Source organism: Chiloscyllium plagiosum, chromosome 4, assembly GCF_004010195.1.
Source record: "Chiloscyllium plagiosum isolate BGI_BamShark_2017 chromosome 4, ASM401019v2, whole genome shotgun sequence".
NCBI lineage: Eukaryota > Metazoa > Chordata > Chondrichthyes > Orectolobiformes > Hemiscylliidae > Chiloscyllium > Chiloscyllium plagiosum.
The window spans coordinates 110,839,881-110,864,381 of record NC_057713.1 but is presented as its reverse complement, the minus strand read 5'-3'; the positions used below and the strand labels follow the sequence as shown (position 1 = coordinate 110,864,381).

The following is a 24,501-nucleotide window of genomic DNA, read 5'->3' as shown; positions in this document are numbered from 1 at the left end:
ACTTGGAGTGCAGGTTCATAGCTCCTTGAAAGTGGAGTTGCAGGTAGATAGGATAGTTAAGAAGGTGTTTGGTATGCTTTCCTTAATTGGTCAGAGCATTGAGTTGGGAGGTCATGTTGCGGTTATACAGGACATTGGTTAGGCCATTTTTGGAAAATTGTGTCCAATTCTGGTCTGCCTCCTATCAGAAAAGGTTAAAAAAATATTTATAAGGATCTTGTCAGGGTTGGAGTGTTTGAGCTATTGGGAGAGGCTGAATAGGCTAGGGCTGCTTTACCTAGAGCATCAGAGACGGAGGGATGACCTTATACAGGTTTATAAAATTATAAGGGGCATGGATAGGATAAATAGATAAAGTCTTTTCCCTGTGTTGGGAAAGTCCAGAATTAGAGGGCATAGTTTAGGGTGAGAGGGGAAAAATTTAAAAGGAACCTAAGTGGCAACTTTTTCAGCAAAGGGTGGTGCGTGTATGAAATGAGTTGGCAGAGGAGGTGGTGGAGGCTGGTATAATTACAACATTTAAAAGGCATCTGGATGGATATATGAATAAGAAGGGTTTGGAGGTATATGGGGCCAAGTGCTGGCAAATAGGACTGGATTAGATTAGGATACCTGGTCGGCATGGTCAAGTTGGACTGAGGTGACTGTTTCCATGCTGTACATCTCTATTATTCTGTGACTCTATGACATGCCTTCTACGACATCTGTGTGGTCACATTGTGAGACAGAGTCCTGAATAAAAGGTAGACCACAGGTTGATGTATGTACAAAAATCTGAATGGACAATTCATTAGTTGTAAGCAGTATGTCAAATCATAAACTGAGCTCAATGTTCACAACCAATGCTCCAATGTACACACCCATAAGTGATTTATTTGCTAATTCCTTTCTCCCAAGAACAACAAAGGATTGGAATGATGTCCCATAATCTGAATACCATGCATGTTTAAGGAAAGCATATTCAAAGTTTTAAATTAATTCAGCCACTGACTGCTCATTGTGCACCTGCCGTGAAAACTCCATAATAAAAGATAATGGAGAGAAAGTTTACCATGTCAACATGCTGACTCTACTACAGGATTGACTTGTTATCATCCAATCAACATCCAGGATATGCTTTCAAAATTCTCTTTTAAAAGTGCTGTTACTGGGCTCATCCATAAGGAGGATGTTTGCCAATGTGATTCGAGCAGTGGAGCTTGAAGTTTCTTTGCAACTCTTGTGTCTTGTAGAACTATATCTTCATATGAAATTACAAAGCGGTAGTAAGTGGTCCTACTTTGCTCACCATGTTAGTTTGGATGAAAAAGTATTAGGGAGAAAGAGCAACATCCATGTTTAAAAAATAGTGCTCGAGCCCCGCTATTCACAATGTATATAAATGGCCTGGATGAGGGAATCAAGTTTGCTGATGACAAAACTGAGCAGGATTGTGAATCGTGAGGAGGATGCAAGGAGACTTCAAAGGCGATTTCAATAAGTTGAGTGAGTAGGCCATTGCATGGCAGATGCAGTACAACCTGGATAAATGTGAAGTTATACAGAAAGGAAGAGTGTTACTTAAATTGAGATGTATTGGGAAATAGTGATATACAAAGGGATCTGGGTGTCCTTGAACACCAGTCAATGAAACTAGACAGGGGCAGCAAACAATTAAGAAAGCAGGTTGTGTGCTGGCCATCATTGCCAGAGAATTTAAGTTCAGAATTAGGGATGTCTTACTGCAGCTACACACAGCTTTGGTGAGATCACAACTGGAGTATCAGGTACTGTTTATTCTCCCTAACTAAGAAAGGGTATTCTTGTTATAAAGAGAGTGCAGCCAAGATTCACTGGGCTGATACCAGCGATGGAAGGACTGTCCTATGAGGAGAGATATGTTCAACTGGGCGTGTATTAGTTAGAGTCGAAGAGTGTGGTGCTGGAAAAGCACCGGTTAGGCAGTATCTGAGGGGCAGGAGAATCGGAAGGTGGGGGTGAAAGTGATAGGTCGGAGAGGAGATTGGAGCAGATAGGTGGGAAGGAAGATGGACAGGTAGGATCATTCAATGAGGGTGGTGCCAAATTGGAAGGTGGGGACTGGGATAAGATGGGGGGGGAGGAGAAATGGGGTAACTAGTGAAAGCCACATTGAGCCTGTGTGGTTGGAGGATCCCAAGGTGGAAGATGATGCGTTCTTCCTCCAGATGTCGGGTGGTTAGGGTTTGGCAATGGAGGAGACCCAGGACCTGCATGTCCTTGGCGGAATGAGAGGGGGAGTTAAAGTGGTCAGTCACAGGGCGGTAGGGTTGGTTGGTGCGGGTGTCCCAGAGATGTTCTCTGAAACTCTAGCTGTATTAGCTGGAGTTTAGAAGGATGAGAGAGGATCTGATTGAAACGTGAAAAATTCTAATAGGCTGGATAGACTAGATGCAGGGAGAATATTTTCTCTGGTTGGGGAGTCTAGAGACAGGGAGACAGTTTTGGGATTTGGGACAGACCATTTAGGATTGAAATGGGTAAAATGTTCTTCACTCAAAGGGTAGCGAACCACAGAAGACTGGAAGTTCAAGAAAAAGATTGATAATACTTTACATTTTAAAGGCACCAAGGGTTGAAGGGAGTAAGCTGCAATTTGGCATTGAAATAGAGGATCGGTCATGATTAAATGGAATGGTGGAGCTGGCTTAAAAGGGCCAAATGGTGTACTCTTGCTCCTAGTTTCTTTGTATGTTGAGGGTTGACCTTATAGAGGTTTAGGAGAAAGTGAGGACTGCAGATGCTGGAGATCAGAGCTGAAAATGTGTTGCTGAAAAAGCTCAGCAGGTCAGGCAGCATCCAAGGAGCAGAAGAATCGACGTTTCGGGCATGAGCCCTTCTTCAGGAAACATTCCAATAGGCAGAATCAGGAGCTGAATGCAGTTGGGGAAAAATAAACTTTCAATAAATCTGATGTACACTTGATAAAGCAATCATGAAACACCTTGAGAGAGTTTCATTTCCACTAGGTGGTTATTCTGTCATAAAAACAAACTTTTACTCAACAACCCAACAAATCTTTTAGTAGCTTCTGTAAGCGGTCAATCAAATGTGAACTCAGCCTTTAGCTAAGTGTCTCTGCAACTTTTGAAACTGAGACAGCAGGGGATGCAAGATGGTGACGATCTAAGGGGTGTGCTTTGCTGAGCACTGCATCTCAGTTCAGGCAGAGTAGCACTTTCATCTTCCCACTTAAATCATTTCTACGATAATTTTAAACTGAGACAAGCATTCAGCTGTAATACCACACTACAGAAAATGTCAATAATGAACTAAATCAAAATTACAGAAATAATAGCTGAATAGCTACACCAGATGCCTTTTTAGTCAAAGCAATCCGGCTGGTGGGGAGAGGACACAGGCTTTCCCCAATTCTGAGACCAGTAGTTTGAAAGACTGGGGATTTAAATAACTTCAGATTATGAGTTGCTTAAATAGACCTGATCCACCTTTCAAGGAGTTGGATCTACTACATTGATATATACTTCCCCCACTGTGGATTAAGGCCTATGGAATTGCGAAAATAGTCTGTTCAACTTCATTTTGGCACTGTTTTCAAATGGAGCTTAAGTTTGGGTTTCCAACCAATGTGATTCATATTCCATCACCTTCAGCAAAAGTTGTTTTGTCAGAATTTGAGGTGGGATTTCTGCATCCTAGAACCACTTGCCATTTTTAAAGGTCTCTAGCATCAGCCCAGCAAATCCAAAATTCACCCTGTAGAATCATGCAATGGAGTAGAAGGCCATATGTAAAATAATGCCTATTCCAGGTCTTGAAATTTACTATTGCATCTTCTTCAACCAGCCTTCAACCAGCGCATTTTAGATTACAACAACTAGCTGTACATAAAATAATTCATTTCCCCCTTGTTTTCTGAACTATCTTAACTCCTTGTTCTCTGCTATTAAACCTCATGTCAGTGCAAACTGTGGAATATAGTATTAGTTAAAAACATATTTTGATGTGTTGCCAGTTTCAAAGACTGAGAGGCAGCTATGTTTCATTCACTCAGGAATAATTATATTGAGAAAGTAAGCAACCGAACACACTTCACAAAATAATAACATTTGTTGTTATCAACTACAAGGAACCTCTTAAACTCTAGTCCTTGTTTTATTGTGTCTTTAATTAATACATGATAAACAAACCACATGCAATAAAGAGAAGCAATGATCCAAACTGAAAGTTGCAGCATTTATATGGTAGCAATACAACATTTCAAAATCCTAATGCGATAGTCACAGCACGGATATTCTAGCTAATGTATTTTTGTGGCAGAGTAAGCAGAGTATTTATTCCTATCATGTGCTGGTTGCATTAATGAGGTACACCTCATTTTACTTTCAAAACTTCAGGTTTGAATAAATTGCCATTAATGATAATCATTCTGGTTGCATAACCTTTGCACTTTAGACTATAGCTGTTTGTGCTGAGAGATAGTCATGGTACAGCTAGCTAGGTAAAGGCATTGATCAGAACAATAAGGTGATTGTTGAGCAAACAGAAGAGTTGCTCATGAGAGTGTGGGTGTAAGGACAGTGGAAGGAGGTTGTGTGATAAAGTAAGGAGCAGAAAAATAAAGGAGGCATAGGATCTGATAAGTAAATATAGTAAGTTATGTCTAGTTCAGCAAAGAAGAGTGATCAAAAGATAAAATTACATTCTACAAAGATAAAGAACGGAATCTTAAATTTCTTTGGTGAAGTCTAAGTTGTGTTGAGCTATTTTGAGGGTTTCTTGATGCGGGGCTTAGTGTGTTTTCTTGCCATATCTTACTAAATTTGCCTCATTAATGAGCTACTCTAGTAATATGCTGTCCTTCATGTCCAACTTCTGCTCCAGCTCACCGTCCATCATTCCCAGTACAGTCATCACATGATGAGTTTCCCAGAATTCACAAGCATCACTTGCACCTGTGCCATCTTTAAAACCTACTGTGCACCTGGTTAAGCAATCAGTTCAAAGCTGACCTGCACGATTCTTGACATTTGCCGCCTGTCTGCCACGTCTGGGGCAAAGGTGCCATATGGCAGTGTCCAGGGGAGCTCCTGCTAGATGGGGTGATGTCCAGATGGGACTTGCTATCATCCAGGCCTGCAGCAGAGAACAAAAGACCAGACCACGCCAAACTGGTCTGAGGTTGCCACCAGGTTATTGCAGTCTCAGCCATCCAGAGAAATGCACAGCAATGTAGCAGGAAGGCCAATAACCTTCTCCATTATTCCAGCATAAGTCTTCTCTCCCACACCTTACATTCACTGTACTTCTATAATTGCCTCCATCTCCCACCAAGGCTCACGTTGTAACATGTTCACTATTATCTGCAACATGCTCCCTCACTTGTTGTCACCTACCCCTAATGCCTGACACCATGAACCCTGCATGTTTTCCTCACTTGCTCAGGATACAGGTCATTCTGTCATAATGCATTTCACATCAATGTAAATTCACTGTAATGTGATTGATGAATTGGGGACGTTTTTCTACGGCGCGAATTTTTAAAACGTGTGTTGGTTGTAACGCGATTACAGTGCCAACACTTTAAGCGCAGTTTCTAAAGTGCAATTTTTTTATAACGTGGCATTGCAAAAGAACACACCCATCACGTTATCGAAGAACTGACTGTACCTTTCCACTTGCATCAAAACTAATAGCTGTGTCACCCACTTTCATTTTCTGAAATATCACCCTGTCCCTTATTCCTTGAAGTAAAAAGCCAACAATAGGGCAGAGTCAAGATAGGTTGTGTTTTGCTCATCATTTGGCTCCTCCTCCCTTACGAGGAGAGGATTCTGACTCTGATCACTCAGAGTTATTGCACTGGTATCCAAGGCAGTCCTTGACTTACTGCGTCAGGAGCCCCTGAGTGAAAGCTATTTCTCTTGATTTGACAGAAGGCTGCTGACAAGAATGGCAAGGGTTCAGGCTTTATGCCAGGTTTATGCACTAAATAGCGTGGCAAGATAGTGGTATCGCTGGCTAAGGGGGCAAAGTGCAAAAGGGCAAGGCAAGGATGCTGTGAGCATCCAGATGGGCTCAGAGTGAGTGATCACTATGACAGGAAGTGAACATGCAGCCTGGTGCAGTCCATGTGTTGGGTGCATGTCCCCAGCACAATGTCCTTACTGCAGAATTACAAGATCAATGCCAGTGTAGCCAGAGGTGCTACACTGAAGTGCAGAACCATCCTGTAAGTGTATCAGAGAAGTGCCTTGAGGGTTCATAGAGGCTGGCACATATCAAATGCCAATCTCCTGTGGACATAGGTATATCTGTGGCTGGTGCCCATGGTATGCACCCTGAGATGTTGATGTCCAGTGTCCAACATGGAGGTCATTTGGAGCAAATGGTTAGCTGAATCTGCAAGGCGCTTGCCTTGGTTTCTTTGTCACATTTTTCCAATGTTGTGCTTGTTTGGCACATTTAGTAACATGGGATTTTGAATATTAATTTGGTGGGTTGTGGCATTTAGCCCACGGTAATCCTCATCAATTGGGATCTTGTTGTTGCCTACCGAAAATCTCACTATGCCACTTCTGAAAAGCATAAATAAATGAAGTCTCATCACCGAGATAGACATTGCCGGATTTGTCACTCAATTCTGCCATACACACCTCACCATAGCCCATGTCGCTTGGACCCATGTAAGATTCTGTACATTATGAGAAAATATTACAGGATTATAACAGCAGGATATATATTATATAATTTAGTTGGCTATTATATAATTTAGAAGTGTTACAAAAAATTGCTTCAAAGATAATTCTGAGGATAGGTGATGGATTATTCTGCAGATGTACTAAATGAATATTATGATTGTTCTGAGGACAAACAGAGGACCATGAAAGTGAGTGGCATCCAGTAAGAGTGTTACATATTTTACTGAGATGATAGCTGATGGGTACAATAGTGTTATTATAACTTTCTGTTTAACGTAAAAGACATAAGGAATACAATTTTACCACAGATTTTGGCAGCTTCATCAGCTCAATGGAACATGCTGTGCACTTGGAGTAGAAAGCTCCATTGACAATGACAGCTCTGACTTCTCAAAACAGGGTCCTGGACTTTATTCCTCTTAATTTTTAAAAATAGAAACAACAAACATTAGAAACATAAATTCAAACTGTGGGAGTAATTTGTGGGACCAATAATTGTCAAGGTATTTGTTGCCTGCGGCTGAAATACAATGGGCAAACTATGAAAAAATCTCTATTGGAATAAAACTAATACATAACCCAACTAATATGGCTCAAATGGCAGAACTTTTCATTAACATATCTTACTATAAGGCCCTAAAACTAACTGTTCTTGCAAGTGAACACGTTCCAGTTTACTCCACACTCAGCCTCTGTGAGCAGCTTCAGGCTGTGAATATATATTCAGGGGAGACAAAAGAGCCGAGGCCCTGAAGTTCCCACTTGCTGGCTGCACAATGCGAGGTAACTCCTTTTCCATTACTGAAACTTGCTGCTTGTCAGGGAATGACCACGTGTTGTTTAGTGCTCTTTCAAATCTCTCTTTTCCTCTCAATTCTTCTAGAGATAGAGAAAACTCAGGCTTGAGGTCTTCTTTGGTGACTGACTTTATTTTGCATGGCACAAAGACTGGTACTGGTAAGACATTCTTATATGGGAGCTGATACTCCACTGCTTTCTCTCCAAGTCTGCCTATCCTCATCTTCTGATCAGGAGAATTCTGCACAATGAATGTGACCTGTTGGTTCTGGCCATAGTGTTCTTTTCTAGTGATATCATCTTCAGTCAGAGCATTTCTGTTAAATAAAACACGGTGTATTAATGGACCCGTACAAATATGACAAAACAAGTCCAAACTAAAATATATCAAATAACCGAAAGCACTAAAATCCATTTAAATTCATGTTGTACTTCAAGATTTCATTGATTTTTTTTTAGAAGATTAATGCTGCTACATTTGGGGAACTTGATTTACAATCATCAGATCCTCTTCCACAAAAATCTTTCTTCAAAACCTTTAATTAGAACAAAGTGCTGAACATTTTTTAGCATTCTAGGATTGGAAACAAATATATAGCAAGAAGCATTTATTACTGAGACTACTAATTGACTGTTGATTCTAGCCATTTTGTTGCTGCCAATACCTGTTCCACACATGGATTAGTTCTGAACAGGACGGGGAACTGTTGTGACCAGTTGACATCATGAAGGAATCCTTGACCTATATGCGTCCTATCAGAATGGAATAAGGGTGTATTCTTGCACCATTACAGACGTGTGTCCCCATCTCAAATATTCAAGCAACCCTGGCCCTGGGACTTGGCAAAGCAGACACCCGTCCTGCCATTCTGTTCAATCTCTACTGTAATTTCTCTTTCCTAATCACACCATTGGAACAATCTATTTTCAATGACAATAAATTAGTGTAAATCATTTAATTAAGAATCAAAATAAACAAAGTTATTAGGTATGTCCAAAATTTCTCAAGATATTTAACATCTAATTTCTTTAAGTGCAAATTAGAATCTAAAGTGGTTTATAGTACACAACACAAAATACACAGGCAAATCCTCTCTCAAATCTGGAAAAGAGCCACGTTTGATAAAACAAACTGTTCTCTAGAACATAAATGTTCACAATTCCTGCTGCTTACCCCAAAGGAAATGTCCCCTCTGTCACACACAATGTTAAGATTTTGACAGGGAGTTGCTGTTGTCCGCTATCAAATGTAACTTGCTCAATGTTGACAATGCAAAACACTACTGAAAGAACCTGTTAGAAAAAAATCCTATACCTGCTCAGTGCCTTCGTTACCATCATCAGATCCTGCCAACAAGCAGTGAAATACTCTTTGTTTGCTGAATTGACCTCCTTTATATCACATCTTAGGGCAGCAGAGGGTAAACCACCATTAAATCTCTTAAATTTAGAAACTGAAAACATCTTTAAACTGTATCGTCAGAAATACAGGCAAGATCCTATGTGTGTTCTTAAAGAGTGACTCGATGTAAAAGCCTTAGCTGGCTGACGTCACACCATAGGGCATGAGTTTAAATAGGTTTGTGCTCCTATTTCTGTTTTGGTTGCATCACTTAATTATTGAGTTCCAAACTTGGCAGAGCAATATAGACTGAACTAATTGCAACAGCTACACAAAACACTCAGGTGGCCCAGAAATACCTTTCTTATGTTTCTCAACGACCTGGTCAGAACAGAATTTAGTATCTGTCCACACATTGAATTAACCTTTTTGAGTCTGTATGAAATATATTGTAATTATCTGTGTTATTACAATTTCAACCACTGGAGTTCCAACAGGTGGGAAAGATTCTCTGAGTGATATCTTGGGAATGAGGACTCGGTAATTGGTATTTTGCAATTTCACTGAATCCCCATTTCTATTGTGCGATACCTGCATTGGGAACTCAGACACAGAAAGTAAAGGTTTCATTATGGAAACTAAATAGGAATAAAATGTGGTCTCCATTTTTCTGTTTGTCCAGCTTAAACCCTGGACATTATATTCAGAAGCACTGAAAAAGTGCTATGTGCTGGAGTGTTGAGAAAACAAAATGTCCTTAAAGGTAAATTTTAATGGCAGTTATAATGGTTCTGTTCGCCGAGCTGGGAATTTGTGTTGCAGACGTTTCGTCCCCTGTCTAGGTGACATCCTCAGCGCTTGGGAGCCTCCTGTGAAGCACTTCTGTGATGTTTCCTCCGGCATTTATAATAATTTGTATCTGCCGCTTCCGGTTGTCAGTTCCAGCTGTCCGCTGCAGTGGTCGGTATATTGGGTCCAGGTCGATGTGCTTATTGATTGAATCTGTGGATGAGTGCCATGCCTCTATGAACTCCCTGCTGTTCTCTGTTTGGCTTGTCCTATAATAGTAGTGTTGTCCCAGTCGAATTAATGTTGCTTGTCAATTGCGTGTGTGGCTACTAAGGATAGCTGGTCGTATGACACTACTATTATAGGACAAGCCAAACAGAGAACAGCCAGGGAATTCCTAGAGGCATGGCACTCATCCACAGATTCAATCAATAAGCACATCGACCTGGACCCAATATACCGGCCACTGCAGCGGACAGCTGGAACTGACAACCGGAAGCGGCAGATACAAATCACTATAAATGCAGGAGGAAACATCACAGAAGCACTTCACAGGAGGCTCCCAAGCACTGAGGATGTCACCTAGACAGGGGACGAAACGTTTGCAACACAAATTCCCAGTTCGGCGAACAGAACCACAACGAGCACCCGAGCTACAAATCTTCTCACAAACTTTGGGCAATTATAATATTTAAGTAAAGATTTGTTTCATTTTCCCCCAACCACAGGTTATTAAAACTTTACATGCTAGGGAATGAAACAGCATATTGCCAGAGCTTGTGTTGCTCACATCCAACATTTTGCCAAGATTAGAGTAGAGTCATAGAGATGTACAGCATGGAAACAGACCCTTCGGTCAAACCTGTCCATGCCGACCAGATATCCCAACCCAATCTAGTCCCACCTGCCAGCACCCAGCCCATATCCCTCCAAACACTTCCTATTCATATACCCATCCAAATGCCTTTTAAATGTTGCAATTGTACCAGCCTCCACCACATCCCCTGACAGCTCATTCCATACACGTACCACCCTCTGTGTGAAAAAGTTGCCCTTTAGGTCTCTTTTATATCTTTCCCCTCTCAGCCTAAACCTATGCCCTCTAGTTCTGGACTCCTCCACCCCAGGGAAAAGACTTTGTCTATTTATCCTATCCATAAAGAGACCTTGGAGTGCAGGTTCATAGCTCCTTGAAAGTGGAGTCACAGGTAGATAGGATGTGAAGAAGGCGTTTGGTATGCTTTCCTTTATTGGTCAGAGTATTGAGTACAGGATTTGGGGGCTCATGTTGCAGCTGTACAGGACATTGGTTAGGCCACTGTTGGAATATTGCGTGCAATTCTGGTCTCCTTCCTATCGGAAAGATATTGTGAAACCTGAAAAGGTTCAGAAAAGATTTACAAGGATGTTGCCAGGATTGGAGGATCTGAGCTACAGAGAGAGGCTGAACAGGCTGGGGCTGTTTTCCCTGGAGCGTCGGAGGCTGAGGGGTGACCTTATAGAGGTTTTCAAAATTATGAGGGGCATGGATAAATAAATAGACAAAGTCTTTTCCCTGGGGTCGGGGAGTTCAGAACTAGAGGGCATAGGTTTAGGGTGAGGGGGAAAGATATAAGAGAGACCTAAGAGGCAACTTTTTCACGCAGAGGGTGGTACGTGTATGGAATGAGCTGCCAGAGGAAGGAAGTGGTGGAGGCTGGTACAATTGCAACATTTAAGCGGCAATTGGATGGGTATATGAATAGGAAGGGTTTTGAGGGATATGGGCCGGGTGCTGGCAGGTGGGACTAGATTGGGTTGGGATATCTGGTCGGCATGGACGGGTTGGACCGAAGGGTCTGTTTCCATGCTGTACATCTCTAAGACTCTATGCCCCTCAATTTTATAAACCTCTGTAAAGTCACCCCTCAGCCTCCGATGCTTCAGGGAAAACAGCCCCAGCCTGTTCAGCCTCTCCCTATAGCTCAAATCCTCCAACCCTGGCAACATCCTTGTAAATCTTTTCTGAACCCTTTCAAGTTTCACAACAAGTAGTGCTGGAAAAGCAGAGCAGGTCAGGTAGCATTCGAGGAGCAAGTAAATTGACGTTTTGGGCCAAAGCCCTTCATCAGATTTTGGTCCGAAACGTCGATTTTCCTGCTCCTTGGATGCTGCCTGACCTGCTCTGCTTTTCCAGCACTACTCTAATCTCCAGAATCTGCAGCACCCACTTTCACCTAGTTGATTTTAACCTTCCAAGATTATGCCAAGTGTGTTTGCAGGTCCTGCACACCTATGTAGAAAACTGTCTCTGCATCCAAATTAGCACAGTCACTGAGTTTTGCCATATTCTGCAAGGATGTTTGGAGTTAACCTTCAGCATTAGGACAGTTTTTCTGGTATCAGTGAAGCCAGTTAAAGTCACCTTCCTGTTTTAGCTAGTAAGCAAGCCTTTGCTGCTGTCTAGGCTAGCATATGAACTTATTGCAGAAACGTTTTCTTTCTCTTCATTGCCCAGCAGCGAGTGAAACAATCAATTTCTTCTGCTTTACACCAGCCTTACAGTCCAACAAATCTGCTCTGCCATTCAATGAGACATAGCTGACTTGATAATCATCAACTCCACCTAAAATTCTTGCCTCTTCCCCATCACCCTTGATTCCCTCACTGATTAAAAATTTGTCCAACTCAGTCATGAACATACAATCCAGCCCCGCCAGCTCTCTACACTAAAGAGTTCTGCAGATTCATTACCCTCCAAGTAATTCCTCTTCATCTCTGTCTTAAAAGGGTGATCCCTTATGCCCTCTGGTCCGAAGACTTACCCACAAGAAGAAACAACCTTTTCACATCTACCCTGTCAAATCCCCAAGTCCCCTAAGAATCCTGTACATTTCAAAAAGATTGTCTCTCTTTCATCTTAAATTCCAATGTGCGCAGGCCCAACCTATGCAACCTTTCCTCATAAGGCAGTGCCTCCACCTCTGTACTGGACTGCTTCCAATTCCAATATATACTTTCTTAGATAAGGAACTAAAAACTGTTCACAGTATTCCAGCTGTGGTCTGACTCATGCCTTCTTTAGTTTTGGCAAAACCTCCTACTTTTATGGAAAAGCACAGCAGGTCAGGCACGGAAAAGCACAGCAGGTCAGGCACCTGCTGTGCTTTTCCAGCACCACACTCTCAACTCTAATCTCCAGCATCTGCAGTCTTCACTTTCGCCTCCTACTTTTATGTTCCAGTCCCTTTGAAATAAAAGCTAACATTCCATTTATCTTCCACTGAATTTGTATGCTAACATTTTGTGATTCATGGAGGACTCCCAGATCTTTGTGGTCTGCAGCCTTTCTCCATTTAAATAATATTCAGCTCCTTTATTCTTCCTGTCAAAGTACACTGGGGATCAGTATGGGATAGCACAACCCTCAACCCAGAAACGTATCAAGATTGTTATCAAGGCAATTTTGAGAAAATCACCTCACTTAATCACAAGTTGGGAGGTCATGTTGCGGCTTTACAGGACAGTGGTTAGGCCACTGTTGGAATATTGCGTGCAATTCTGGTCTCCTTCCTATCAGAAAGATGTTGTGAAACTTGAAAGGGTTCAGAAAAGATTTACAAGGATGTTGCTAGGGTTAGAGGATTTGAGCTATAGGGAGAGGCTGAACAGGCTAGGGCGGTTTTCCCTGGAGTGTCGGAGGCTGAGGGGTGGCCTTATAGAGGTTTACAAAATCATGAGTGGCATGGATAGGATAAATAGACAAAGTCTTTTCCCTGGGGTCAAGGTTTAGGGTGAGAGGGGAAAGATATAAAAGAGACCTGAGGAGCAACCTTTTCACGCAGACGGTGGTACGTGTATGGAATGACCTGCCAGTGGAAGTGGTGGAGGCTGGTACAATTGCAACATTTAAAAGGCATTTGGATGGGTATATGAACAGGAAGAGTTTAGAAGGATATGGGCCGGGTGCTGGCAGGTGGGACTAGATTGTGTTGGGAAATCTGGTCGGCATGGATGGGTTAGACCAAAGGGTCTGTTTCCATGCTGTACATCTCTATGACCAATTCCCCATGACAAAGTCAGTGCTGCAGCCCAGACAATTGGCTTTGCCTATGTAGCTGGCTTTTCCCAAGTATTGGGCACAATAAACTGTACACATGTCGCTTTGAGAGCACTATTTCAGAACACAACTGCCTCCATGAACAGAAATAGATTCCATTTCATCAGCGTACAAGTCACAGAAATTTGAGGGTTCGTACATTATTTTTATCTTACATGAAGATCAATGGTCGGCACAACATCATGGGCTGAAGGGCCTGTTCTGTGCTGTGCTGTTCTATGTTCTAACTGTAATCATTAGACCATGTCTATGCTAAGAACCCTGGGAACTGTCATGATTCAATCCACTCACTTCCTGTTGCAGGACTCAGTCTCACAGCTTTGTCTTTTAGAATTAAAGTCATAGAGATGTACAGCACAGGAAAAGATTCTTCGGCCTATTGAATCTGAACTGGTCAAAAACAGGCACCTAGTTATTCTCATCCCATTTTCCAGCACTTGGCCTATAGCCTTATATGCGTTGGCTTTGCAAGTGCACATCTAAATACTTCCTAAATGTTGTTAAAGTTTCTGCCTCTACCACCTTTACAGGCAGTGAGTTCCAGATTCCTACCACCCTGAAAAACTGTCTCCTCACATCTCATCTAAAGATCTTGCGTCTTATTTTAAATCTACGCCCCCAGTCATTGATCCCATGTGGAAACGTTCCTTCCTATTAACCCTATCTATGCATCTGATAATTTTATGTATCTCAATCATGTCCCTCCGCCCAGTCTCCTCTGCTCCAAGGAAAGCAACCCTAGTCTATCCAATCTCCCATCATAACTAAAACTCTCCACCTCAGGCAACATTAGTGGGCGGCACGGTGGCACAGTGGTTAGCACTGCTGCCTCACAGCGCCAGAGACCCGGGTTCAATTCCCGACTCAGGCAACTGACTGTGTGGAGTTTGCACGTTCTCCCCGTGTCTGCATGGGTTTCCTCCGGGTGCTCCGGTTTCCTCCCACAGTCCAAAGATGTGCAGGTCAGGTGAATTGGCTACACGAAATTGCCTGTAGTGTTAGGTAAGGGGTAAATGTAGGGGTATGGGTGGGTTGCGCTTTGGCGGGTTGGTGTGGACTTCTTGGGCCGAAGGGCCTGTTTCCGTAATGTAATCTAGTCTAATTCTGCTGCTGAGCCACTCTTGGTTACAGACACTGAAGTCCCCCACCCTGAATACATGCTGTACCTATGCCACTCTCGGTGCTTCCTCTAAATGGTGTTCATTCGATTCGTCAGCTGAGTGGGGGTGTGGTGGTGAGTGCAGTACATGGTAATTAGCAAGAGGTTTCTTTAGTTGAGTTTGACCTGATAGCACAAGACTATCTCCTGACTGTCTCCTGACTGTCCTGCCACCTCTGCTGGGTCTGTCCTGCTATGGGACAGGCCATACCCAGGGATACTGACGGTTTGTCTGGGACACTGTCATACTCAGAATCATACCTTACAGATAATGTCAGACTATTGCTTGACTAATCTGTGAGACAGCCCTCCTAATTTTGGCAACAATCCCCAGATATTGGTTGGAAAGACTTTGAATGGTTGGCAGGCTGTGTTTGCAGTTGTCATTCTGGATGCCTTATTCGATGGCATGTAGTCCATTCAGGTTTGTTTTGAGACTTTTTAGTGGTTTGATACAATGGAGTGGCTTGCAAGATCTTTTCCGAAGGTAGTTAAAGAGTCAACCACATTGCAGAGTGTCCAGGTGACAGAGGAAATCCAATTCCAACCCTTTCAGTGATTAAACAAATTAACTTATATCCAAGCAGTGTGGTCTTTTTGCAAGGAAGCTTTGGTTTTACGCAACCAAATCTGTATCATTTTCTATTCACAATGACACCTGTGTTATATGGGCTGTCAATGCAACATGTGTAGCATAATACGCCCTGCAAGATACACAGACTACTTGTGTAAGGGTAAGCAGGAACGCACTGAACCCATCTCATTTGATGGAGAAGTATAGAATGATCTAGCCAGGGAGGCCATTCAGCCATTATGTTTATACTTGATCACTGATTAAGCAACTCATCGAGTACCACTCCACTGCATTTTTCTTGGACCTACTTTTTTTTTCCCTCTCTTCAGGTGCTTACCCTTCTGAAAGCTATGATTACAACAGCCTCCCCCACACTCTCAAGCAGTACACTCCAAATGTTATCTACTGTCATATAAAAATATTTTTCCTCACGTTGCTGTTAGTTGTTTCGTAAGTTCAGATTCTCTGTTTCTTGACCCTTCCAGCCACGGTAACAGCTTCTTCCTACGCACTCTGTCCAGACTCAAGACTTTGAGTAATTCTTTCAAATCTCCCTATGACCTTTTTCCTTTGAAGAGCAGATCCAGCTTCCCAATCCATTCATCCAAGTAACTAATGAAGTCCCTCATACCTGGAACTATTCTCATGAATCTTTTGTGCACTCTCTCTGTCTTCACATCCTTTCTATGAGATTTAAGCATACAGACTGCCTGAAGGTTATGATTCGGATTATTTACTCCATCAGCAGCAAGTCTTTACAAACATTAAAATAAATTAAGGCTAAAAATAGAAAAACATGTTGTGGTTCTGTTCGCCGAGCTGGAAGTTTTTGTTGCAAACGTTTCGTCCCCTGGCTAGGCGACATCATCAGTGCTTGGGAGCCTCCTGCGAAGCGCTTCTTTGATGTTTCCTCCGGTGTTTATAGAAACACTATATAGTACAAACAGGAAGACAGCTAACAATCCGCATCCATGAACATCAACTAGCCATGAAACGACACGACCAGCTATCCTTAGGAGCCACACACGCAGACAACACGGAACACAAATTTGACTGGGGCAACACTACTATCATAGGGCAAGCCAGACAGAGAACAGCCAGGGAATTCCTAGAGGCATGGCATTCATCCACAAACTCCATCAACAAACACATCGACCTGGACCCAATATACCAACCACTACAGCGGACAGCTGAAACTGACAACCGGAAGCGGCAGGGACAGACCACTATAAACACCGGAGGAAACATCAAAGAAGCGCTTCGCAGGAGGCTCCCAAGCACTGATGATGTCGCCTAGCCAGGGGACGAAACGTTTGCAACAAAAACTTCCCGCTCGGCGAACAGAACCACAACAACGAGCACCCGAGCTACAAATCTTCGCACAAACTTTGAATAGAAAAACATGGTATTTACATTTTCAGTTGCCCATCTTGTTTGAGGCGTTCTTCATCATAATCCTTCTCTCTCTTTCCAGCAGGACTTTCCCTCTGCTTCAGGTCTAACAATCCATTTCTTCCCTTCAGGAATGGCGGGAAGGGACTAACTGGCTCCCCTCCACGGTACCTTCCTTCACCCTTACCATCTGCTGCTAGAGGCATCACTATATTCTTCAGCGTAGTAGTGACAATCAGAAGCAATACTTGAGTTGTGACCAAAGGTTCATCAAAACTTTCTTGTTTTTGCACAGTATGCCTCTAAGTATAACATCCAGGATTAGGTATGTCCTATTAATAACCTTCCCAAATTATTCTGCCACCTTCAGCAATCTGCATTCATATAACCCCAAGGTCCCCCTGCTCCTTTTAATTTGTACTCTTTGGTTTATATTACCTCTTCCTTAAGTATCACTTCATACTTCTCTGCATTTAATTTTGTATTTCACATATCTGCTCATTCCACTAGTCTGTCTACAGCCCTTTGAAGACTATCACAATCCTCGTCATAGTTCACAGTATTTCCAAGCTTTGTATCATCCACAGTTTTTAAAATTGTGTCTGTACACCCAACTTTATGCCTTTACTTTAGATCAGGAAAAGACGTGATCCTAATACCGACCCTGGGAAAGCCTGCTATATACCTTCCTCCAGTCAGAATTATGATTGCTCTCTGATTCCCATCACTTACCTACCTTGGTACATGGTGCCTCTGTCCCATTTATTCTAAAGGCTCTTATGTTGCAATTTATCAAGGATCCTTGCCAAGTTCCTCATCAACCCTCTCTATTAACCTCATCAAATCATTCAATCAAGTTAGTTAAGGATATAAACTGTCACCCATCCTATTTTATGCCTTCTCAACAATGAGCTGGGTGGCATCATTAGGCTTTCTGACAGGGAGTGATCTTTTTGAAAAAGCTGTTCTACTCCTTTTGACAAATTATGCTGATTTGAAGTTAAACAAGCATTTGTTTCAATTACAGATTCATATCATTATTAGGAAGTCATGGGGGAATGACACCTTTAACTTTGACACAGTTCATCATAAAGGAACCCCACAAAAAGGGTGAACAGGACAGCTGAAAGCCTGCTATGTTATACTCACTTGATTGTGTGAAAATCAAATGTGACTTAACTTTAATTTTTAACTGACCTGTATGCTAACTGCCTTTTGGCTCTACATGCAAAATTATTACTGGTCTCAAAATCTTACAATGTGAGAAATAGGGTCTCGTTCAGGATCTCAGGATACTGCAAAATATTTTACAGCTTATTAAATATTTTAATATGTAGTCACCATCATAACATGGCAACCAATTTGTGCAAGGGGTAACGACCAGCAAACCTGTTTCTTTATGTTAACTGTGGGACAGATATTGAGGATAGCTCTCCTGCTGTTTTTGGAAAAGGTGTCATGAGATTAGATTCCCTACAGTGTGGAAACAGGCCCTTCAGCCCAACAAGTCCACACTGACCCTCCAAAAAGTAACCCACCCAGACCTATTTCCCACTGACCAATGCACCTAATACTATGGACAATTTAGCATAACCAATTCACCTGACCTATATATCTTTGGATTGTGGGAGGAAACCTAAGCACCCAAAGAAAACCCATGCAGACACAGGAAGAATGTACAAACTCCACACAGACAGTCACCCGAGGCAGGGATTGAACCTGGGTGGCTGGTGCTGTGAGGTAGCAGTGCTAATCACTGAGCCACTATGCTGATCTTTGACATCCATCTGTTAGTTTAAAGATCTGTTTAAAGTTACCACAAAAATTGAACCTGCAAAAATGCAACACACTCTTACTACTACACTGGAGTATCAGCCTTAACATTTAAGTTCAAGTCTCTGGATGGTATTTTGAACTGAGAGGGCGACCAACTGAGCTGCCACTTAAGTATAAAGTAATCAATTCCTTTGGTAACTTGCTTTCTACTAGTCATGTTTTGGAGATGCCGGTGTTGGACTGGGGTGTACAAAGTTAAAAATCACACAACACCAGGTTATAGTCCAACAGGTTTAATTGGAAGCACACTAGCTTTTGGAGCGCCGCTCCTCCATCAGGTGCTTCTACTTGCTTTCTACTAGCTCTCTCTCTCGCCCTAGAAATATATTTCCCCTTTTATACTCTGTCATAACAAAAGCAAAACTCTGCTCCTCTGTTTACTGTGCAATAAAGACAATGTTACATTGGGTTTAACTGTAAATTGAGGATTAGAAAAGCTTATATCCCATTACCATTTCAGCAGCCCTAAAAGCAAGGCCTTGCAGTTTTTTTTTAGGAAAATTTACACAGATAAAGTACATTCCTGAGGAAGGGCTTATGCCCGAAACGTCGATTCTCCTGCTCCTTGGATGCTGCCTGACCTGCTGCGCTTTTCCAGCAACACAATTTTCAGCTCTGATCTGCAGTCCTCACTTTCTCCCAGATAAAGTACAATGCAATCACTGATTAAAAATTCCAGTATCTCAGATTTCAGGATTGATATGTTTCCCTGCATCATTACATTTTCGAGAGGTAACTATGCAGACTTTACAGGCACTGATACCCCATTCTGTTTCAAAATGTGTAACTGTTTGATAAAGCAGCACCCCCTGCACTTTGAAGTTAGCAATTAGGGAATATCATGGATGATTAGCCATCCCTTACTCCTCCTCCTCTTAATTTCTTCCCTCGTTTGTTACTCCCTTCTCCCCATTTTGTTACCCCACCCCCCTCATCCTTTGATACTCCACTCTTCCCCAAATCATTATCCATTATTCATTACCCCAACAACTTCAGTCCTCCCCTTCCTCCTCTCTCCACTTTATGACACATTTCTATTCCCGCTTCATTACCCCATTTTCATGTTTAATAACCCTCTCCACCTTTCATCACCGACCTCACCCATTCCTTTACTCCTCCTCCCCGATTTGTGCGATATCACCTACTGCGCATGACTGTGTCCCTCACCAACATGGCGGAGCCGTGAGACGTCAACGTGGCAAAACAGGGATACACTTCCGGTAGACTGACCTCACTAAGAGGAAGGCGGTGAAGAGGCCAGACCCAGGATCTGGAAAGGTGACAGATGGGGTTAGAGAGGGAGGACAGGGGGTTCGGGTAGGGAGGGGGAGAGAGAGAGAGATGGAGAGGAGAGGAGAGGGAGAAGGAGACAGAGACAGGGAGGAAGAAAGAATTCCTTCACTCAGAGTTATGAACCTATGGAATTCTCTCCCATAGCAAGCTATTGGAGCCAGTTCATTAGTATATTCAGTAGCCTTTGTGGCTAAACAGATCAAGGAGTATGGGGAGAGGGCAGGAACCGGATAGTGAGATTGCGTGATCAGCCATGATCATATTGAATGGTGGTGCAGGCTTGATGGGCTGAATGGCCTACTCCTGCACCTATTTCCTATACTTATATGTTTTAAGACAAAGGAATTGAGGAGGGAACTGTGGTGATACGCATGGCCTGGGAGAGGGTAGGTATTGGGAGAGGGTGAGTGGAAGGAAGGATGGTGTGGGGGAAGGAGAAAGAAATGGGAGGGGGGTTGAGAGAGAGACTGATTTGAGGTGTGGGGAGAAAGACTGGCTGTGAGTGGGTCAGGAAGACCATTGGAATGTCTGAGGTTCTGATTTTGAATAGGTGATCTGAGAGACAGTGATTAAGGCCTGGCTTCATTCAGGAGAGTTTAACAGCATTGTTCATAATTATGAAGTGTTGTCATCTTTCATGATAAATGTCTGATTCAGGAAGGCTATTCAGAGAGGTAAAGGTGGGTGATAGGTCTGTGGAAAGAAAGGGAAGTACTCTCAGTCCTGTAGCAGACAACCAAAATTGTTAACAATCAAAAACAAACCAAGGTGTCACCATTGATGTAGAACATATAAAGGTCCCAGAAACAGCAGTGAGATCAATGTTGATTGAAGATTAACTATTGGGCATACAACCAGGACTATGCTCTGGTCCTGTATGAAAAGTGATGTGGGATTGTTTACATCTGCCTGAGAGGGCAGACAGGCCTCTGTTTAACTCCATATGCAACAACACAGCATTCCTTCTGTACTGTACTGCAGCCTGTCCCTTGGAATGGGCTTGAATTGCTGGAATTTGAGCAGTGCATTGCTGCTAACCTGTGAATGGTCTACTCTCTGAGCCCTTTGACCTAGTTCACTGGTCTGCATCTAGATGCCCCTTGCTAGAATCCTGCAATGAGCCTCAGCCTCCTTCCCCCATGCTCCCTCCCCACGCTGCTTCCACCTGTAAAAACCCTGGTTATAACTGTAGGTGTTTGTTTTTTTTTCTCAGGGATGCAATGTCCTTACAGAAGATACTGTCTGAAAGGATCGCTGAAGCCCGGCAGCTGCTGGAGAGGGCGGAGGCGCTGTCCCGCTCCCGTCTGGGTGGGGTTCAGGGCGGTCCTAAGCTCTGCAGCAAACTGAAGGCTGAGTTGAAGTTCTTACGCAAAGTTGAAGCAGGCAAGGTTTCCGTGAAGGAGTCCCACCTGCAGAGCACGAACCTGACCCACCTGAAGGCGGTTATCGAGTCGGCAGAGAGCCTGGATGATGTGGTGAGCCTGCTGCACGTTTTCAACTATCAGGAACAGTCCGGTGAAAAGCAGTCTATTGTGGTGGATGTCGTTGCAAACGGTGGCCTCACCTGGGTCAAAGCCATTGGCCGGAAAGCTGAGGCTCTGCACAGTATCTGGGTGGGGCGAGGCCAGTATGGAGACAAAAGTATTGTTGAGCAAGCAGAAGATTACTTGGAAGCAAGCAAGCAGCAGCTGGTGCAGTACAGTAATCCACACATTGTGTTTGCCTTTTATAATGGCATCTCTAGCCCAATGGCTGAGAGACTGAAAGAAATGGGGCTCTCAGTACGTGGAGATATTGTAGCTGTGAATTCGATGATTGATCTAATGGAGGAGGCTGATCGTTCAGCTGACTCTGATGAAGAATTGGAGGAGCCTCTACAAGTGACAAAAGTAGACCGATCTACAATTGTTGCCAGTGTTGCCTTTCCGGCTGAGGTAAAAGTGGATTTTTGCAATCGTGTCAATTTAGACATAACCACGCTGATCACCTTTGTATCGGCAGTAAGCCATGGAGGCTGCTGCTTCATCTTTAAGGAGAAAGTATTGACAGAGCAAGCTTCACAGGAAAGGGAAGAGAGTGTGTTGCCCAAGCTGCAAGCCTTCATGAAGAACAAAGAATTGTTTGCGTGTGAATCAGCTGTGAAAGATTTTCAAGCCATTTTAGAGACACTCGGTGGCCCTGGAGAAAAGGCCCGGGCACAGAAGCTGTTGCAGGAAATCAAAGTTGTACCAGACCAGCCTTCCGAACGGGCATCCAGGTTGGAAGCCAGTGCAAAAATTAACAGTCGCTCTATTACTATCTTTGGCACTGGAGATGCTTTGAAGGCAATCACAATGACAGCGAACAGTGGGTTTGTTCGTGCTGCAGATAACCAAGGTGTGAAATTCAGTGTGTTTATCCATCAACCAAGAGCTTTAACAGAGAGCAAGGAAGCAACAGCAACACCTTTACCTGGGACTGTCTTTCGTGAGAAAGTCTGCAATAGTGGTTTTGTAAGATGAAGTAACATCTTGCAAATGATACTATGATATCTTAAGAACTTTGTGGGTCTGTTTAACTTGCACATTGGTATAAAATACAGTTTGTCAGCTCTTGCATTGATATCAAATCTTGTATAACAGACAGCTAATTAGATATTGCAGGTTTTTTCCACCATCTCACTTTTCCTCCCCACTGTCTCTCTCATGGCTACACCAACTACAAAGCATCCATTTAAAAAGTATTCAGGCTGACAGGTAACAGGCTTCATGGCAGTCCTTGCCATTGAGTCTATTTTGCTATGTTAGGCCAAGAGTTGCAATGGAAATTAGCAGTCAATTAATAGGAATAAAATCAAATCTTCATCCTCTAGAGTGGAAAAACAACTCTATCATGGCCTGTGGTGCAATTCTGAAACATTGTGAATACAGTACAGTTCGCAAACACTTTGGTGATGGTTCACAGAAGTACAAATTATTTTGTTAATTTGCAATATTTAAAAAATGTATGCAAGCAAATGCTGTTATTGTGAATTGTTTTCTGTTATTGAAAAGCAAGCACCTGTTGAGTTCAATAGAATGTTGAGCTCAGTGGAATGCAAGCCCAAACTGCTTGGGAAGTGGAGTCCTGAGCAGGATGACTGATGAATTATTTTCCTAATGTTAAGTGTGGGCAATATTGTTTGGTTCTAACTGGTGCCTTCATGATATACTGAGTATTAAAAGAGCCTTGCAGGATAAAGGTAAAATACAATTTAAGTATTGTAATTTTTAAATTTGCTTTTGGGAATTAAAAGATATTTAGGCTAAAATAAGAAAGAATTAGTGGAGGAATTAAGAATGAAATTGGGAGGATTTAAAAAGCAAACAAAATGATAGGGAGTAAAAGGGCAGCACGATGGCACAGTGGTTAGCACTGCTGCCTCACAGCGCCAGAGACCCGCCTCAGGTGACACCTGTATACAATTCAAATTCGTCTAATAGTTTGCACATTCTCCCCGTGTCTGCGTGGGTTTCCTCCGGGTGCTCTGGTTTCCTCCCACAATCCAAAAATGTGCAGGTTAGGTGAATTGGCCATGCTAAATTGCCCGTAGTGTTAGGTGAAGGGGGTAAACGTAGGAGTATGGGTCTGGGTGGTATACGCTTCGGCGGGTCGGTGTGGACTTGTTGGGCCGAAGGGCCTGTTTCCACACTAAGTAATCTAATCTAATCTAATCTAATCTAATCTGAAGATGAGTGGACACCGGTGCACAACTGCAGGGCAAAGAAAACATTCACCTCATTGGCAGCAGGGTGGTACTATGCACTGTTAGAAACAGGATTTTATTCAATGTGGAGTTAGCTGTCTTCATGGTAGATACCTGTAATAAAGGCATATCCCAAACATTGGTAGATAGCTGTGTTCTCTTTAATTGCCATATAATCTGTATCATAGCTACAGATCAATGCTAAAACCTTCCACAATTTCTGGGGAGATTCTGATGCAGAACAGAGGAGTACGTTTACCCAGGAATGCAGAACAATGTTATCAGTTGTAATATTGAGCTCCTTTAACCTGTACCATAGACTTCAGTGACTTAAACCTGTGTCAGGTTTGGTTATGAATCCCACTGTACAGTGAAATTTTGATTAATGTTAGATTTTATTTAAAAACTAGAATCCCAAAATTGTAACAACACAGGAGGAGGCAATTTGACCCATTGTGCCTGCACTGCTCCTATTACCTAGTGCCAGTTTCCTGCCTTTCCCCCATATCCTTGCACATCATTTCTATCCAAACAATCATCCAGTGCCCAGTTGAATGTCTCAATTGTACCTGCCTCTACCACATTTTCAGGCACAACATTCCAGGCCCTAATTACTAGCTGTGAAAAAAGAAGTTTTTTGTTTTAACCCCCAGACCACCTTTGCTTCTTTCGCAGATCACTTTGAGTCTATGCTTTTTTTTTTCCTTTTAGGAGCATAACAGCTTCTCCCCATCTATTCTGTCCAGCCCATTTGTGATTTTTGTAAACCTCTATCAAATCTCTGCTCAGTCACCTCTCGAGAGAGAACAGATCCA

General features: G+C 42.7%; 2 protein-coding genes across 5 annotated transcripts; one reads left to right on the top strand and one right to left on the bottom strand.

Annotated features, from left to right (window-relative positions):
* Nucleotides 1-4,031: 4,031 nt before the first annotated feature.
* LOC122549320 (telethonin-like) lies at nucleotides 4,032-19,819 on the bottom strand. 3 transcript variants are annotated; one of them, XM_043688948.1, is made up of 2 exons: nucleotides 16,855-17,488; nucleotides 4,032-7,795 (listed from the first exon to the last, which is right to left on the bottom strand). In XM_043688948.1, exons 1-2 carry the CDS (start codon nucleotides 17,037-17,039, stop codon nucleotides 7,366-7,368), a joined length of 615 nt encoding a protein of 204 aa, XP_043544883.1. In that variant the 5' UTR covers nucleotides 17,040-17,488; the 3' UTR covers nucleotides 4,032-7,365. The 3 variants fall into 3 exon arrangements, 2 of the variants coding, with proteins under 2 accessions (XP_043544883.1, XP_043544884.1); XM_043688949.1 differs by lacking the exon at nucleotides 16,855-17,488 and adding an exon at nucleotides 8,794-9,009 and having other exon boundaries at nucleotides 4,033-7,795; XR_006311492.1 differs by lacking the exon at nucleotides 16,855-17,488 and adding an exon at nucleotides 19,766-19,819 and having other exon boundaries at nucleotides 7,710-7,795.
* A 49-nt stretch (nucleotides 19,820-19,868) lies between these two features.
* On the top strand, nucleotides 19,869-23,190 carry c4h7orf25 (chromosome 4 C7orf25 homolog). 2 transcript variants are annotated; one of them, XM_043688946.1, is made up of 2 exons: nucleotides 19,869-19,947; nucleotides 21,176-23,190. In XM_043688946.1, exon 2 carries the CDS (start codon nucleotides 21,183-21,185, stop codon nucleotides 22,461-22,463), a length of 1,281 nt encoding a protein of 426 aa, XP_043544881.1. In that variant the 5' UTR covers nucleotides 19,869-19,947; nucleotides 21,176-21,182; the 3' UTR covers nucleotides 22,464-23,190. The 2 variants fall into 2 exon arrangements, with proteins under 2 accessions (XP_043544881.1, XP_043544882.1); XM_043688947.1 differs by lacking the exon at nucleotides 19,869-19,947 and adding an exon at nucleotides 20,432-20,642.
* The last annotated feature ends 1,311 nt before the right edge of the window (nucleotides 23,191-24,501 follow it).